The 18,056-nt window shown below is 51.5% G+C and overlaps 3 protein-coding genes across 9 annotated transcripts; 1 reads left to right on the top strand and 2 right to left on the bottom strand.

Annotated features, from left to right (window-relative positions):
* Positions 1-673: 673 nt before the first annotated feature.
* Positions 674-4,429, bottom strand: pfn1 (profilin 1). 2 transcript variants are annotated; one of them, XM_062449820.1, is made up of 5 exons: positions 4,224-4,429; positions 3,759-3,817; positions 3,407-3,497; positions 1,387-1,578; positions 674-834 (listed from the first exon to the last, which is right to left on the bottom strand). In XM_062449820.1, exons 2-5 carry the CDS (start codon positions 3,807-3,809, stop codon positions 737-739), a joined length of 432 nt encoding a protein of 143 aa, XP_062305804.1. In that variant the 5' UTR covers positions 3,810-3,817; positions 4,224-4,429; the 3' UTR covers positions 674-736. The 2 variants fall into 2 exon arrangements, with proteins under 2 accessions (XP_062305804.1, XP_062305803.1); XM_062449819.1 differs by having other exon boundaries at positions 1,387-1,582; positions 3,411-3,497; positions 4,224-4,420.
* Positions 4,430-6,014: 1,585 nt separating this feature from the next.
* Positions 6,015-14,691, bottom strand: slc25a11 (solute carrier family 25 member 11). Its single transcript, XM_062449272.1, has 8 exons — positions 14,474-14,691; positions 12,554-12,706; positions 10,083-10,289; positions 9,898-9,988; positions 8,834-8,924; positions 7,218-7,317; positions 6,750-6,801; positions 6,015-6,639 (listed from the first exon to the last, which is right to left on the bottom strand). Exons 1-8 carry the CDS (start codon positions 14,536-14,538, stop codon positions 6,487-6,489), a joined length of 912 nt encoding a protein of 303 aa, XP_062305256.1. The 5' UTR covers positions 14,539-14,691; the 3' UTR covers positions 6,015-6,486.
* Positions 14,692-14,819: 128 nt separating this feature from the next.
* LOC134009687 (motile sperm domain-containing protein 1-like) lies at positions 14,820-17,836 on the top strand. Of its 6 annotated transcripts, XM_062449277.1 has the most exons (7): positions 14,823-15,139; positions 15,667-15,929; positions 16,234-16,309; positions 16,638-16,864; positions 16,948-17,097; positions 17,185-17,240; positions 17,281-17,836. In XM_062449277.1, exons 2-6 carry the CDS (start codon positions 15,719-15,721, stop codon positions 17,211-17,213), a joined length of 693 nt encoding a protein of 230 aa, XP_062305261.1. In that variant the 5' UTR covers positions 14,823-15,139; positions 15,667-15,718; the 3' UTR covers positions 17,214-17,240; positions 17,281-17,836. The 6 variants fall into 6 exon arrangements, with proteins under 6 accessions (XP_062305259.1, XP_062305258.1, XP_062305261.1 ...); XM_062449275.1 differs by having other exon boundaries at positions 14,820-15,139; positions 16,948-17,199; positions 17,240-17,836; XM_062449274.1 differs by having other exon boundaries at positions 14,820-15,139; positions 16,948-17,240.
* Positions 17,837-18,056: the final 220 nt, after the last annotated feature.

Raw genomic sequence — 18,056 nt, 5'->3', positions numbered from 1 at the left:
TCTCTCTCTCTCTCTCTCACACATCCACCATGCACCACACATATTACACACACTCCCCTACCCTTTGCCTGTCACACAGTATCTCTCTCACATGCACCCTAACCTTTCCACTGTCACACCACACACACACACACACCACATACACACACATCACACACCATATAGACACACTCACACACCACACTTCCATACCCTTTCCTCAATCCCACTCTAGCCTTTAGAGGGCTAAAATTAACCTCATACGAGCTGAACCCTTTCTACACAAACACACACCCTTCTCACACACACAGACGCACACTTAGTGTGAGACAGTCCAGGAATTAATGTTTCCTTGCTTACTGAGGTTACACATTGTAAGATGAAACACACACATTCACACACAAATACACATGCTCTCACACATTTACATTTAGTCATTTACCAGACGTTCTTATCCAGAGCGATTTACAGCGACGTACAGGGACATTCCCCCGAGGCAAGTAGGGTGAAGTGCCTTGCCTAGGGACACATCATTTTGGAATGGCCAGGAATTGAACCAGCAACCTTCTGATTGGTAGCCCTATTCCCTAACTGCTCAGCCATCTGACCCCATATACATACACACACACATCACAGGTTTGAAGTTTATGAGCCTTCCTCACTGGAGATCCCCCCCAACAAACACACACACACATTTAAATTAAAACTGTTTTCTTTTATTTGGCAGTGGGGGTTATAGGGCACAGGGGGTCGGGGATCAGTATCCCGCTGTTCGTAACTGCTCAGCCACTTCAGACACTCTCTTGTTCAGAACTCCTCCATGGGTTTCCTTCTGCCCTTTACAGATGACCAGGGCTGGAGGAGGAGAGGAGGACAGGAGACAAGGAGAGGAGACACGGAGAGGAGACACAGAGAGGAGGAGACAAGGAGAGGAGACAAGGAGAGGAGACAAGGAGAGGAGAGGAGGAGAGGAAGAGAGGAGACACGGAGAGGAGAGGAGGAGAGGAGACAAGGAGAGGAGGAGAGGAGAGGAGAGGAGGAGACAAGGAGAGGAGAGGAGGAGACAAGGAGAGGAGAGGAGACAAGGAGAGGAGACAAGGAGAGGAGGACAGGAGGAGACAAGGAGAGGAGACAAGGAGAGGAGAGGAGGAGGAGAGACATTAGTTACTAGAATGTAGCTAGAACTACAACATATCTGTGCGTGTATGAGCATTTGTGTGTGTGTGTGTGGAGTGTGTGTCTCTGTGAGCGTGTGTGTGTGGAGTGTGTGTGTGTGTGTGGTGTGTGTGTGTACCCTTGGGGTCTTGGCTATAGAGATGATGTGTGTGTGTGTGTGGTGTGTGTGTGTGGTGTGTTTGTGTGTGTGTGGTGTGTCTCTGTGAGCGTGTGTGTGGTGTGTGTGTGTACCATTGGGGGTCTTGGCTATAGAGATGCCGAAGGTGTCCGGCTGGCCGTCGTAGACCTTGGTTTTCAGGTCCAGGGTTTTCGCGTCTTCCGACAGCAGCGTGTCTCTCAGGGCGGTGCACTTCACCCCCCCCACCGTCAGAGCCCCAGAGAACAGGGGGGAGCGGTCTTTCCCCACCAGCATCTTGATCTCTGCTGCCTGGGGAGACATCACAGCAGGGTCAGACCACTGGACTTCCACCCTGCTCCCTCCCTCCTACGCAGATGCCTCACTCCTTCCATTTACGATAAGCATAGTTAGAAACTGAGTATCTCCACACACACACACACACACACACACAGACACACACCTCACACACACACACCACACACACACAGACACACCTCACACACACACAGACACACAGACACACACCTCACACACACCACACACACAGACACACACACCACACACACACACAGATACACACACACCACACACACAGACACACACACCACACACACACACAGATACACACACACCACACACACACAGACACACACCTCACACAGCAGTCAGGGTGAGACATGTTCTCAACTCACCCTGGTCTCACATTGGGTCTGAACTAATAAACAGATTTAGACACAGAAGGTAAGAGACCACAACACTGTACCTTTTCACAACTTCTCCTCTCTCTCCCTTCCTCTATATCTCCTACCTTCCTCTCTCTCTCCCTCCCTCCTCCCATCTGTTCTATCTAAATTCCTCAGATTTTCAACCATTGAATTCCTGCAGCTCTAGTCTGGTCATGCCCTCTACCTCTGCCACACCCCTCACACACACAAACATGGACGCAAACATACATACGAATACCAAGACATGCACAGACACACACACACTACCTGTGACCCTAATACCAACACTTACACACGCTCAAATATACACACACACTCAGTGTCTGATTGGGTGCTGTTCTCTCACCTCACCACTAGAGAGCAGCAGTAGTTAAACCTGCTCACAACATACATTTAGTCATTTAGCAGACACTCTTATCCAGAGCGACTTACAGTAAGTACAGGGACATTCTCCCCGAGGCAAGTAGGGTGAAGTGCCTTGCCCAAGGACACAACGTCATTTTGCACGGCTGGGAATCTAACAGGCAACCTTCTGATTACTAGCCCGCTTCCCTAACCGCTCAGCCACCTGACTCCCCTATACAACACACACGCAGAACAAGTTCAGAGATGGAGAAAATTAAACATCAAGAAAGATGGATGAAAATTAGACATTAATAAAGATGGTTGAAATAAGGGAGGGAGAGGGAGATGAAGGGAGAGGAGGGAGAGGGTCAGAAATTCACAACAGGTTGAGACATGAAAGAACGATTTGAAAACCGCACAAGAACACACACGTACACACTGCTGCCTTCAGAGATCATCCACTTCCTGAAACTCTCTCTCTCACACACACACACACACACACACACATACACACACACGCACACCATGAACAGTTCTCTCTTCTGAAAAATAATGTTTGTGTGAGTGTACATGAGTGTACATGTGTGTACATGTGTGTACATGTGTGTACATGTGTTGAAACACTGCAGGTATGTGGCGAAATGCCACGCCCGCTTAAACGGCAGAGAGGCAGCCACATTCTAGCAGTGTGTGTGCTGTGTGTTTGGTCACAAACCTAAAAAACAGGCTTTATGCCCCTCATGTGACATGGAGGAAGCTTCTGAGAGACAGTGTGTGTCTGTGTGTGACTAGTAGCTAAACTGTGCAGGCAGAAGGGGAAGTGAGACAGCATCGCGCCCCTTAAACCACTTCCTACATTTCATGCAGTTTGAAACAACGTCACCAAATAAGGAGCGGAGAGAGCTGGCGGGGTACATCCACAAGCCCTGTGGAGGCCAGTTTCCGGGGTTACATCCGCACCCCGGAAACTGGCCTCTCACAGGGCTTGTGCGCATCCCTGCCTCCACCAAAACTACACGTACACACCTGCACCCACACACACAAGCACATGCGAAGGCTGAACCTACCGTGATGTTTGCAAGCTTCCCCCCTGGTGTCGCCGTCCACACTGACTCTGCTCCAGGCTCGTGCCCCACGATCGCACCTTCTTGGAACTTCAGAATCAGAATCAGAATGGGATTTATTCGCCATGAAAGTTTGCACAGACAAGGAATTTGCTTTGACAGAAAGGTGCATACAATAAACATATAGGGACCTAAAATTTAAATATGTGGACTATCTATACTAAGGTTACATAAACTAGCAGTACTAAGTGGAATTAGAATTAAATAAAATATACAATAAAATAAAATCTAAGTTGCCGTAATTACAATATAAAATACAAATATTACAAAAAATACAAATGTACAATATACCGTTTTCTCACCGGCCGTCAGACTTGCCAACCACGAATCCCAACCTGACATGATTTATCCTAGAGAGGAGCGGAGAGGGGGAGAGGAGAAGGGGAGACGGGTAGAGGAGAGGAGAAGGGGAGAGGGGGAGAGGAGAGGGGGAGACGGGTAGAGGAGAGGAGGGGAAAGGAGAGGAGAAAAGAGACATGTGCATGAGTATACTAAAGTACCAGATCATGTAACAAATTGTACACATTCTGTCAAATACTTCCTGTTATTATTCAGAGAAGAGGAAAGCAGCGGCGAAAGTTAAATACTAGTTTTTTGACTTAACAACTAAACGCAAAAAAAGAAGAAGGAAAATCCATGTACAATGAACAAACAGTTGTAAACTTTAAAACTTTAGTTTCCGAGTCGCCGCGAGTGTGTGTGTGTGTGTGTGTGTGTGTGTGTGTGTGTGTGTGTGTGTGTGTGTGTGTCACGTACCTGTTGGAGACTCGAGACGAGAAGAAAGAATGAAGCAGGAAGAGGTCTCGCGCTGTTATATAGCAGCCGCCAGGTCCCGCGCCCATCCCCTGGGCTTAGTTCCTCCATGACACGCGCACACACGCAGCGAGAGCGACATGCAGTTTCGGTCCCACTTACCGACAGAATATTCCAACTTTCCGATCAACTTTCTTCCTCTGTTGGCAGTATCTCCGTGCAAGCGACACATTTCCACATGTAGCTCAGGGCAACTTTTACCTGTTTCAGCGAAGTGTGTGTGTGTGTGTGCTTGTGTACATTTGTGTGTGTGAGGGGGATCAGCAGGATATACAAGTATGCAGTTCCCCAGGTTTAACCGGTTCTATCTACACACACACAGGTTATTAACAGGTTATGACATGGTGTATACATATTATACATATTACATATTATGGTGTGCGTTTACGTCACAGTGGACCTTAGGTATACACACACACTCATTTAAAGCAAGAAGCAGAGATGCACCGTTACTAGTTTCATCAGCCAATCAGAAGACAGTGTGTTGCCTGCAGACAATGGTTAGTGTGTGTTGTATGTGTGTTGGAGGGGGAGGGTGGGGGAGAGAGAGAGGGCGGTAGGTGGGAGGAGAGAGAGAGGAGGGGGAGGGTGGGAGAGAGAGATAGGAGAAGGACCTGTTAATACAAGTCTGATGACATGGCTTCAGAATCGATCCCTGGAGGCGAAACCCCTCACACACACACACTCGCACACACACACTCACTCACATGCACACACACACACCTCTGTGTCTCTCCTCATTCCCTCTTTCTCAAGTCTCTCAGTGAAAATGGTTTATGTGCAGAATTTCATCACAGCTTCATGAAGACACACACACAAACACTCACTCACATGCCCACACTCACTCACATGCACACACACACACACACTCACTCACATGCACACACACACACACACTCACATGCACACACACACTCACTCACATGCACACACACACACACACTCACATGCACACACTCACTCACATGCACACACACACACACACTCACATGCACACACACACTCACTCACATGCACACACACACACACACTCTTCCTCACACACACTCACTCGTTAGCACAGGGAAGCTTTGATCGGTTTCAGTGGTGTGACACACTTCCTGCAGCTAACGGAGCTGCAACACTGACTTCCTGCATCAACATGAACAGACAGGAAGTGGTTGCAAACACACATTTTATACAAGTTATCAAACGCCCCACTGTCAGTGAGTCTGTGAGAGAAATCGTGTATGTGGGTGTGTTTGGATGGGTGCTGAGCAGTCAGTTTGGGTTGTGCAAGACCTTATTTGGCAAAGAAAGAGAGATGGGTGGAGTTAGAGATGGAGGCGGAGGTATGAGGGAGGAATAGAAAATGGTCAAGAAGAGGTGGGTAGATAGACACACAGACAGACAGGTATCTAGACAGGCAGGTAGACACACAGACAGACAGGTCTCTAGACAGGCAGGTAGACACAACAGACTAGCTGAAACAAACTAACAAAGAATGTGTGTGTATGGCTGTAAACAGCAAAAATATGTCTGGACATGCAGCTAGCTACTGTTGCATAGCTAGCACCTGTCCCTCACTAACTACTTACCATAGCATAGCAAGCCCCCCTCTCTAGCTAGCTACTGTAGCTTTGCTAGCAGCTCTCTTTAGCTAGCTTTAGCTACCAACTGTAGCATTTCATTTACACATGTGTTTGTGTGTGTGAAGCACCAGTCTAAGACACAGAGGAAGTTTCAGAAAAAAAATTTAATCAACAACTCTGACAGGGGCCATCTCCATGGTTACCGGAGCAGCTCCCTGCCTTCCCATGATGCACCAGGAACACTACCAGCTTTTTCCTGTTGCTTAGAACACCAACACATCTATCTGTCTGAGAACTTGTGTGTCTGTATGACTGTGTGTGTGTATATCACGTGTGAGTGTGTGTATGGTGTGCGTGTTGAAGAGGTCTATGTGTGTGAATGTCTTATCAGGGTCAGTTGTACAACCAGCTCCCCCCCCCCCCCCCCTACCCGAGGTCTTCTTGGGAGTTGTGCTTCATCTTGGGAGCCCCAACCATGTGTGTGCGTGTGTGTGTATGTGTGTGTGTGTGTGTGTGCTAGGCAGTTGGGACTGTTGTAGGGCAGAATGACAGGTGAAAGGTCACTCCCTAACCTGGTGTGTGTGAGTATAAGTGTGTGTGTGTGTGAGTATAAGTGTGTGTGTGTATAGGTGTGTCTAGTCCAGGAAGTATTTCTTGTAGAGCTTGTTCATCTGCTCCAGGAATATGAAGGTGAGGACTGTGTGAGGGCCGAGGCGGGCGTAGTACGGAGTGAAGCCCTTCCACAGAGAGAAGAAGCCCTCGTTTCGCACCACCTTCACCAGCACCTCCTGCAGGAGGGGAGGAGGTACTGCATCACTATACACTACACACACCATCACTACACACCATCACTAAACGCTACACACACTGTGTGGGGTGTTGGAGGGGAGGTACGTACTACACCATTCTTGTACTCCGGCTTTCCATCAATCATCCTCATGCTCTGGATCCTGGAGAGAGAGAGAGAGAGAGAGAGAGAGAGAGAGAGAGAGAGAGAGAGAGAGAGAGAGAGAGAGAGAGAGAAAGAGAGAGAGAGCGGGGGGATAGAGAGAGAGGAGAGAGAGCGAGAGGGGGAGGGAGAGAGAAAGAGAGAGAGAGGGGGGGGGGTAGGGAGAGAGGGATAGAGAGAGAGGAGAGAGCGAAAGAGAGGGACAGGGAGAGAGAGGGACAGGGAGAGAGAGCGAGCGAGGGGGGGAGGGAGAGGGGGAGGGAGAGAGAGGGACAGGGAGTGATGAGGGAGAGAGAGAGGGAGTTTTTTTTTGTGAGTTGATATATTTATAAGACACACAGGGAGGAGGAGGAGGAGGAGGAGGGGTGAGGAAGGAGGAGAAGAATAGAGGAGGAGAGGAGGGGAGGGGACCCTCACCTGGTCTTGACGATGTCCACAGGCATCGATGCTGCCGTGGTAACGAGGCCACTAATCATACTGGCGCAGAAATGACACAGAATGTCATCCCCAAAATACCCTGCAGAAAAAAAACTGTTACTGTGTGTAAATACCCTGCAGAAACACCCGTTACTGTGTGTAAATACCCTGCAGAAACACCCCTGTTACTGTGTGTAAATACCCTGCAGAAACACCCCTGTTACTGTGTGTAAATACCCTGCAGAAACACCTGTTAATGTGTGTAAATACCCTGCAGAAACACCCCTGTTACTGTGTGTAAATACCCTGCAGAAACACCCCTGTTAATGTGTGTAAATACCCTGCAGAAACACCACTGTTACTGTGTGTAAATACCCTGCAGTAACACCCCTGTTACTGTGTGTAAATACCCTGCAGAAACACCCGTTACTGTGTGTAAATACCCTGCAGAAACACCCCTGTTACTGTGTGTAAATACCCTGCAGAAACACCCCTGTTACTGTGTGTAAATACCCTGCAGAAACACCCCTGTTACTGTGTGTAAATACCCTGCAGAAACACCCCTGTTACTGTGTGTAAATACCCTGCAGTAACACCCCCTGTTACTGTGTGTAAATACCCTGCAGAAACACCCGTTGTGGCTCCGCCCTGTTACAGCGTGTGTTGTGATGGTTCTGCCCTGTTACAGCGTGTGTTGTGATGATTCCGCCCTGTTACAGCGTGTGTTGTGATGGCTCCGCCCTGTTACAGCGTGTGCTGTGATGGCTCCGCCCTGTTACAACGTGTGTTGTGATGGCTCCGCCCTGTTACAGCGTGTGCTGCGATGGCTCCGCCCTGTTACAGCGTGTGTTGTGATGGTTCCGCCCCTGTTGTGATGGTTCCGCCCTGTTACAGCGTGTGTTGTGATGGCTCCGCCCTGTTACAGCGTGTGTTGTGATGGCTCCGCCCTGTTACAGCGTGTGCTGTGATGGCTCCGCCCCTGTTGTGATGGCTCCGCCCCTGTTGTGATGGCTTCGCCCCTGATAAACCTTTTCTTTCATTACCCACCTATGACACAGGCTCATCCTACGTAGCCAGCACATTAAGAACGGTGAGCCCTGCAGCCAATCAGAATCGAGTATTCACCCAGACTATGGTATTGTGTTTGTTTTGGTTTTGTTTAAAGAAGTGAGCTTCCGGCTGGGGGAATGTGATTTTTGTGATATAAGAATGTGATACAAGAGTGTGTGTGAGCATGTGCTTAGAGTGTGTGTGTAAATTGTGTGTGTGCGTACCTGAGTCTAGCAGACCCTGTTTAGTCTGAGAGTATGAGGGTGTGTGTGTGTGCGTACCTGAGTCTAGCAGACCCTGTTTAGTCTGAGAGTATGAGGGTGTGTGTGTGTGCGTACCTGAGTCTAGCAGACCCTGTTTAGTCTGAGAGTATGAGGGTGTGTGTGTGTGCGTACCTGAGTCTAGCAGACCCTGTTTAGTCTGAGAGTATAAGGGTGTGTGTGTGTGCGTACCTGAGTCTAGCAGACCCTGTTTAGTCTGAGAGTATGAGGGTGTGTGTGTGTGCGTACCTGAGTCTAGCAGACCCTGTTTAGTCTGAGAGTATGAGGGTGTGGGTGTGTGCGTACCTGAGTCTAGCAGACCCTGTTTAGTCTGAGAGTATGAAGCCAGCTGAGCAGCGTTCACCACAACAGCCCTCGCCATGGTGGGTACACACCCCTGAAACACACACACACACACACATCAAGCCATGGTGGGTACACACCCCTGAAACACACACACACACACACACACATCAAGCCATGGTGGGTACACACCCCTGAAACACACACACACACACACATCAAGCCATGGTGGGTACACACCCCTGAAACACACACACACACACACACACACACACATTAAGCCATGGTGGGTATACACCCCTGAAACACACACACACATCAAGCCATGGTGGGTACACACCCCTGAAACACACACACACACACACACACATAAAGCCATGGTGGGTATACACCCCTGAAACACACACACACACACACATCAAGCCATGGTGGGTATACACCCCTGAAACACACACACACACACACATAAAGCCATGGTGGGTACACACCCCTGAAACACACACACACACACACATCAAGCCATGGTGGGTATACACCCCTGAAACACACACACACATCAAGCCATGGTGGGTACACACCCCTGAAACACACACACACACACACATAAAGCCATGGTGGGTACACACCCCTGAAACACACACACACACACACACACATAAAGCCATGGTGGGTATACACCCCTGAAACACACACACACACATAAAGCCATGGTGGGTATACACCCCTGAAACACACACACACACACACATCAAGCCATGCTGGGTATACACCCCTGAAACACACACACACACACACATCAAGCCATGCTGGGTATACACCCCTGAAACACACACACACACACACATCAAGCCATGCTGGGTATACACCCCTGAAACACACACACACATCAAGCCATGGTGGGTACACACCCCTGAAACACACACACACACATCAAGCCATGGTGGGTATACACCCCTGAAACACACATCAATCCATGGAACACCCACACAACAAATACATTTACTGTACACACACATACACACACACACACACACATACACACCCACAGCACTCTCTCTCTCTCCTACCCTCCAGAGTGTGGTGATTCCCTCCTCCCTGGTGATGCGGGCCAAAGCGTTGAACACGTTGGAGTAACCTCTCCTCTGGTCTGCAGGCAGTCTGCACACACACACACAGTGTTGGGGAGTAAGGGAACACATGCATGTAGTGACTGATGCACACACAATATAAAAGTCTGTCGCCCCCTCCTCACCTTCCGTCAGCTGTCATGCGTATGAGAGCCACCTCTGCAGGCGTGCCCACAAAGGCCCCGGTGGCCCCGGCCGTCATGCCGATGAGAGCCTTGAGCAGGAAGCTGGGGGGCGTCCCGTCCGCGGAGGTCATCTTCTCAAACAGCACAGTGTAGATGCCCAGCCTGGTGGTGGTGTAGGTGGCCTGGCGCAGCAGACCTGCAGACAGACTGGAGGGGGGGGTGAGTGAGTGTGCAGCAGACCTGCAGACAGACTGGAGGGGGGGGTGAGTGAGTGTGCAGCAGACCTGCAGACAGACTGGAGGGGGGGGGGAGTGAGTGTGCAGCAGACCTGCAGACAGACTGGAGGGGGGGGGGAGTGAGTGTGCAGCAGACCTGCAGACAGACTGGAGGGGGGGGGGAGTGAGTGTGCAGCAGACCTGCAGACAGACTGGAGGGGGGGGGGAGTGAGTGTGCAGCAGACCTGCAGACAGACTGGAGGGGGGGGGAGGGGGGGGTGAGTGTGCAGCAGACCTGCAGACAGACTGGAGGGGGGGGGGGAGTGAGTGTGCAGCAGACCTGCAGACAGACTGGAGGGGGGGGTGAGTGAGTGTGCAGCAGACCTGCAGACAGACTGGAGGGGGGGGGGAGTGAGTGTGCAGCAGACCTGCAGACAGACTGGAGGGGGGGGTGAGTGAGTGTGCAGCAGACCTGCAGACAGACTGGAGGGGAGGGTGAGTGAGTGTGCAGCAGACCTGCAGACAGACTGGAGGGGGGGGTGAGTGAGTGTGCAGCAGACCTGCAGACAGACTGGAGGGGGGGGGGAGTGAGTGTGCAGCAGACCTGCAGACAGACTGGAGGGGGGGGGGAGTGAGTGTGCAGCAGACCTGCAGACAGACTGGAGGGGGGGGGAGGGGGGGGTGAGTGTGCAGCAGACCTGCAGACAGACTGGAGGGGGGGGGGAGTGAGTGTGCAGCAGACCTGCAGACAGACTGGAGGGGGGGGTGAGTGAGTGTGCAGCAGACCTGCAGACAGACTGGAGGGGGGGGGGAGTGAGTGTGCAGCAGACCTGCAGGCAGACTGGAGGGGGGGGGGGAGTGAGTGTGCAGCAGACCTGCAGACAGACTGGAGGGGGGGGGAGGGGGGGGGGAGTGTGCAGCAGACCTGCAGACAGACTGGAGGGGGGGGGGAGTGAGTGTGCAGCAGACCTGCAGACAGACTGGAGGGGGGGGTGAGTGAGTGTGCAGCAGACCTGCAGACAGACTGGAGGGGGGGGAGAGTGAGTGTGCAGCAGACCTGCAGACAGACTGGAGGGGGGGGGGGAGTGAGTGTGCAGCAGACCTGCAGACAGACTGGAGGGGGGGGTGAGTGAGTGTGCAGCAGACCTGCAGACAGACTGGAGGGGGGGGGGAGTGAGTGTGCAGCAGACCTGCAGACAGACTGGAGGGGGGGGAGGGGGGGGGGAGTGAGTGTGCAGCAGACCTGCAGACAGACTGGAGGGGGGGGAGGGGGGGGTGAGTGAGTGTGCAGCAGACCTGCAGACAGACTGGAGGGGGGGGAGGGGGGGGTGAGTGAGTGTGCAGCAGACCTGCAGACAGACTGGAGGGGGGGGGGGGGGGGTGAGTGAGTGTGCAGCAGACCTGCAGACAGACTGGAGGGGGGGGGGGAGTGAGTGTGCAGCAGACCTGCAGACAGACTGGAGGGGGGGGAGAGTGAGTGTGCAGCAGACCTGCAGACAGACTGGAGGGGGGGGAGGGGGGGGTGAGTGAGTGTGCAGCAGACCTGCAGACAGACTGGAGGGGGGGGGGAGTGAGTGTGCAGCAGACCTGCAGACAGACTGGAGGGGGGGGGTGAGTGAGTGTGCAGCAGACCTGCAGACAGACTGGAGGGGGGGGTGAGTGAGTGTGCAGCAGACCTGCAGACAGACTGGAGGGGGGGGTGAGTGAGTGTGCAGCAGACCTGCAGACAGACTGGAGGGGGGGGTGAGTGAGTGTGCAGCAGACCTGCAGACAGACTGGAGGGGGGGGTGAGTGAGTGTGCAGCAGACCTGCAGACAGACTGGAGGGGGGGGTGAGTGAGTGTGCAGCAGACCTGCAGACAGACTGGAGGGGGGGGAGAGTGAGTGTGCAGCAGACCTGCAGACAGACTGGAGGGGGGGGAGGGGGGGGGGAGTGAGTGTGCAGCAGACCTGCAGACAGACTGGAGGGGGGGGGGAGTGAGTGTGCAGCAGACCTGCAGACAGACTGGAGGGGGGGGGTGAGTGAGTGTGCAGCAGACCTGCAGACAGACTGGAGGGGGGGGTGAGTGAGTGTGCAGCAGACCTGCAGACAGACTGGAGGGGGGGGTGAGTGAGTGTGCAGCAGACCTGCAGACAGACTGGAGGGGGGGGTGAGTGAGTGTGCATGAAGGTGGGTGTGTTTGTGTGAGTGTAAAGTGTAGATGCCCCCAGACTCTCGTTCCTCAGGATGGACCCCAGGGCGTGTGTGTGTGTGTACCCAGTGTAGATGCCCCCCAGACCCTCGTTCCTCAGGATGGACCCCAGGGCGTGGAAGCTGGTCTTGTACTCCTTGGCCTTTGACCCCTGACCTGCCAGCTGCATCCTGTTCTTCACCAGGTCCAGAGGCTGTACGAACACTGTGGCCCCCATCCTGCACACACACAGACACTTGGTCAGTAGTTCCACTAACAGGTGCCCCAGTGCAGGAGAGAGTTCGTACACACACCATCTCCTGTCTTGGTACCTGCAGGACCACTGATGCTACAGAAACACTGACCCTGACTTTCTGATGAAGGCATGAGGGCAGATGGGAAGGGGGGGGAGTGAGAATAGGGGAGTAAAATAAGCCCCTGTTCTTAATCTGCATGTTTACAATGTTATTGTAAACACCCTCTCCCCCCAAACAGGGCGCACTTGGGTAAAATCGCAGATTGCCTGCCACATGAACGAGAACAGACAAGTTGCGCTTTCAATATGCGTTCGTGGGAGTCATGGGGAAAGTGGGAGGGTCATGGGGAAAGTGGGAGGGTCAGGGGGAAAGTGGGAGGGTCATGGGGAAAGTGGGAGGGTCAGGGGGAAAGTGGGAGGGTCATGGGGAAAGTGGGAGGATACGCGTAAAGTGCGCCTAATTATATATTCCGCGGTATTTACAAAGACTGCCAGTAAGAGTGCGCCTCTATTATGCGGGGTAAATTCTCCGCCTCTTAAAAGCAGGTCTAAACCAGGAGCGCCTTTTCCTGTGTGTACAGATGTACCTTATTCAGGCAGCAGTGATCCGAGGGCCAATATTTTCCGAGGGTGTGGATGTTCTGCTCTGTAATATGTTCAGGCTTGCTGTTACTTCATGCATGTCACAAAATGTAAGCTTGCACTTTCTTTTTCCCGTAGGAAGATCCATGATAGATACATGCAGGCCCACTGTTCTTTTAGAGGCGCGCTAATTACGCTAGAGGGGGGAGTATGCGCTGATTGCCTGATGGGTGTCAGGTTTAATAAATACTACGCAAAATGAGGACGCATACCGAACTCGCATAAACAGACGCAGCGTAAACTGCGCAGTGTTAGTAAATCTACCCCTGTGTGTACTGGGCTAAAACCATGTCAGAACCGGAGAACCGGCCACAGCAAAGAGGCTTGTGTTCGTGACCTTTAAACAGTGTGTGACGCTCACAACAGCAACAGCTTTCACAAACACGGCTGTTTATGGTCACGCGAGTAATATGGCCCTACTGGCAACTGGTACGAAAGACGGTCTGGTCTGGTTTGGTAAACCGAAATGTTAGCCACAGTGGGGCTGCGATCCCAGAGGTTAACTCACACAGGGATAATAATAATAATAATAAGAAGAAGAAGACTTTATTTATATAGCACATTTCATACAAGAATTGCAGCTCAAGATGCTTTACATAAAATCGATAAAAACAATATTGTAAGTAATAAAAGTAATAAACCCCTTCTGAACACGTCTTTGCGGTATCTCGAGCCAGTCTTTGTGGTTTTCCAATATAAATAAAAAATGTGAAAATATAAAGTAGCTAATCAAAACCCAAGCTCAGACCTTTTTCAGAGGAGTCCAAAACCTATGATGAGCTCAAGCCTTTTAAAGAGCAATCCAAAACACACAATCTCAGACCTTTTGCTGAGCAGTCCAGAACCTATGTTGCTCAAGCCTTTTGATAACACTGTTTACCGATCAATACGGGTCATGAACGCTGTGCTAACTAGCTAGTTTGGTTGTTTCTGATTGAAACTATCCTGCAGGGAGACAGCGATAATCACGCGCGTTCCTTCTCTTTCTCTCAAGCCACACCGGGGTCTCACGGTCTGCATGAGTTAGGTAACCAAACACTGCACCGTAAGCTCCCGTCTGCGGTGTAGACCGGTGACCGCTACCAGGCCTTTGCCGACCACTACTTACCCGGCCAGACCACCGAACAGGAACTTAATGGCCTTCGGAGATGTTTTGGGCTTCGTGTCCGCCATGTTAACGACTGTCGGTCTCCCGACGTGTCCCCGTGCTTCTGTGATTCAAACCGGACAGTCCCACCGGCCCTGGCCTCGCGCTGTTGCAGCTTTACCTCTACAGCAGTGGGGCAAGGTGACACGCGGGGGCGCGCACGCTCATAGAGACGATGTGGGGATGCTTTAGTCACGGGGCGGCTCGGTTTACAGGGAGCGAGCACGCTACCCTGCATAGACTGAGTGAGCGAGGGGAGGAAGGGGTTAGGAAGATATAGTGTGTCTATCGAGGGTCTTTATCGTGTGTGTGTGTGTGTGTGCGTGCGTGTGTGTGTGCGTGCGTGTGTAAATATTGTTTTGTTTTTTGATTAACTCTTACGGACCAATGGAGCTGTCTGCTTCTCACATCTCCCGGGCTGAACCAATCAGAGGAGAGGAGGGGCGGGTGTTGTCGATGTCACTGCGTAAAAACATAAACACGGAAGAACTCTGATGGAGAAATTATGGACACATCCCCTGACGAATAAGATGGTGAATTTGAAGTCATTGTCTCTTGTCATTGGGTTACTCCCTGACCAAGGGCGGGATTTGACTAGACTCGTACAAGTCTTGTGGAGTGGACGAGGTAAGTTCACAAATGTAAACTCAGCAATTAACTCGCCTTTGCTCCAACCGAATAACGTTTGAACGTCCATACTAGACGAGACAGCTACTTAGTGTTATACTTCCTAGAAGTTGACAGACCTGAGCAAAAACATGGGTAGTAACGAAGCTAGCTAGCTTGCTGATCCAGCCTACTGCTCCTCAGCCGGTCACGCAGAACCGAACTCCGTTTGCGTTATCCAAACCCGGGTGTACCTATGCTTGCTGACGGGATGTTTGCAGTGATAACGTTACAAAGTCCAGCGCTTTTTTAGTTAGACGGTATCTTGTTACTGTCAGTGTGATAAGTACAGACGAGGGTGGCTTATATTCGGGATAGATAACACCAACCTGACCAAACAAAGGACTGAAGGTTCAAACTAACATCTCGTTGTATGTTAATGTATTGTAGAAACAAGGTAAATTAAACAATCTCTTAGCATATTGGTGATAAGCAGAAGCAAAGTTACCAGCTACGTCTCATCTGTAATTCTCTGTTCTTGCCGCCAGATGTCACTGTTGTGACAAGGGCAGAGCGCAGCATGGCGGCAGACGGGACAGCATGCAACAGCCAATAAGCAGACAGGACGGGGGCAGGGGGAGGCGGAGGGGGAAGGGGGGAGAGAGGAAGCCTGCCTCCCCCCCTGCCTCCCCCACCCCCCTGCCAGTGTTTCTGTTCCCCCACCAGCTTGTATTCTACTCTGACCAGAGGAGCACCCATAGGAGAGTTCTGACCCTCTACAACCCCTACGCCTTCCCCCTGGCCTTCAAGAGTAACTACCCTGTCTACCTCTGTCTACCCCTAACCACCCCTAACTACCCCTAACTTTAAAGAGTGAGAATATAGCTGTATCCACTACTATCAGATAATCATCAAATTATACCATATCAACTAAATAATGTTCTCTCTTCCCCTCTCTCCCCCGCTCTCCCCCTCCCTCTCTCTCACCCTCCCTCTCTCTCCCCCTCCCTCTCTCTCCCCTCCCCCTCTCTCCCTCTCTCCCCTGCTCTCCCCCTCCCCTCTCTCTCCCCCCCCTCCCTCTCTCTCCCCTCCCCCTCTCTCCCCCTCTCCCCCAGTGATGTGCACTGCTCCCTCTCTCTACTCAGTAGTGGAGGCAGAGGGGAGTGTGAGAGCCAAGTCCTGTGTTGACCTGTAAGTACACACACACACACTCTACAACACACACACACCCAGACACACTCTACAACACACACACACCCAGACACACTCTACAACACAAACAATAGAAACACTTGGCACTTATTTGCTGTTCACAATGTATGCTTCATGTTTTGGCTACCCGCAATGTTTTTGGGTCTCGTTGTTTATGATCATTGACCTATGCACTTTTTGTAAAGCTCTCTCTTGTAAGTCACTTTGGATAAAAGTGTCTGCTAAATTAATAAATGTAATGTAAATGTAAACAAAATCACTCATCTAACTTTGTGTTTCCCTGTCCTCCGACCTCACTTCCTGCCAGGGTGGTGCGCCATCAGGAAGTAAGGTGCGTTAACCAGGGGAGACGGGACCGGTTCCGTCTGCAGGTGCGAGGAGGTGGGCGGACTGGCAGCAGGGAGGTGTGGGCGGAGCTACGGAGGGGAGAGGAGGGTGAGGACTCCCTCCAGAGGAGGACACTGCCCCCCCCCAGCCCTCGCCTGCACCCCCCCCTCCCCCCGCCCCCCACCTGCCTGCCTGGATACCCTACAGGTCAGTCCTCAGCCAATAATACCATCCTCATGACATCCCTACTTCCTGTCTGAGTACCTTGACTTCCTGTTGTGTTCCTGCAGTGCGTAGCCGGCAGCAGGGGCTGGTGCTGGGGGTGCTTGGGGTGGTGTGTGTCGCCCTCCTCCTGCTCCCCCTGCAACCACAACACAGCTCCTTGGTTCCCCCCTGCACCGTCTCCCTCACCCAGAAACTGGTCTGCGCATACATCCTGGGTCAGTGTTTGTGTGATGTGTGTGTGTGTTTGTTTGTGTGGTGTGGTGTGTGTGTGTCAGTGACACCTTGTACCTACTCTGTTCCAGGTTTGCTGACGATGGCGTTTCTACGGTGACGATGGTGTTTCTATGGTGACGATGGTGTTTCTACGGTGACGACGGTGTTCCTATGGTGGAACACAGAACTTTGTGTTGCGATGATGTCAGAGGGGGAAACTAGGTGTGCCTTCATCTCAGCTGTCATGTTGAGGACGCTGTCCCACAATGCAACAGCTGTCCCACAATGCAACAGGCAATCCTGTCAGACTGAACAGCTCTGAGAAAGGAGGACCATAACAAGAAACCACACACACACACACACACCACACACACCACACACACCACACACACCACACACACTACACACACCACACACACCACACACACCACACACACTACACACACCACACACACCACACACACCACACACACTACACACACCACACACACTACACACACTACACACACCACACACACCACACACACTACACACACCACACACACCACACACACTACACACACCACACACACCACACACACTACACACACCACACACACTACACACACCACACAGGCAGACACTCACACATGGATTTACTATTCATATTCAGATTATATTTATATTCATATATGGACTTCATGAACTTGAGTTTACTTTTTAACCAGTTTGCTGTATGGACCAATAAAATCATAACAATTATGTTGTGTGTGTGTTTTGACACGGTGGGTCATGGCTGGATTCAGGAAGACTTTATTCTCTTCAGAATTGCACAGCTCCTTCACCTCATCACTGAGAAGGACACAGGTACAGAATACAGGACAGAGTATAGATAGAGGGTATAGATAGAGGGCTATAGATAGAGGGTATAGATAGAGGGGTATAGATAGAGGGGTATAGATAGAGGCTATAGATAGAGGGG

This window comes from Osmerus eperlanus, chromosome 23 (assembly GCF_963692335.1).
Source record: "Osmerus eperlanus chromosome 23, fOsmEpe2.1, whole genome shotgun sequence".
Taxonomy (NCBI): domain Eukaryota; kingdom Metazoa; phylum Chordata; class Actinopteri; order Osmeriformes; family Osmeridae; genus Osmerus; species Osmerus eperlanus.
The sequence above is the reverse complement of the archived record's forward strand: the minus strand, read 5'-3'. Positions and strand labels throughout refer to the sequence as shown.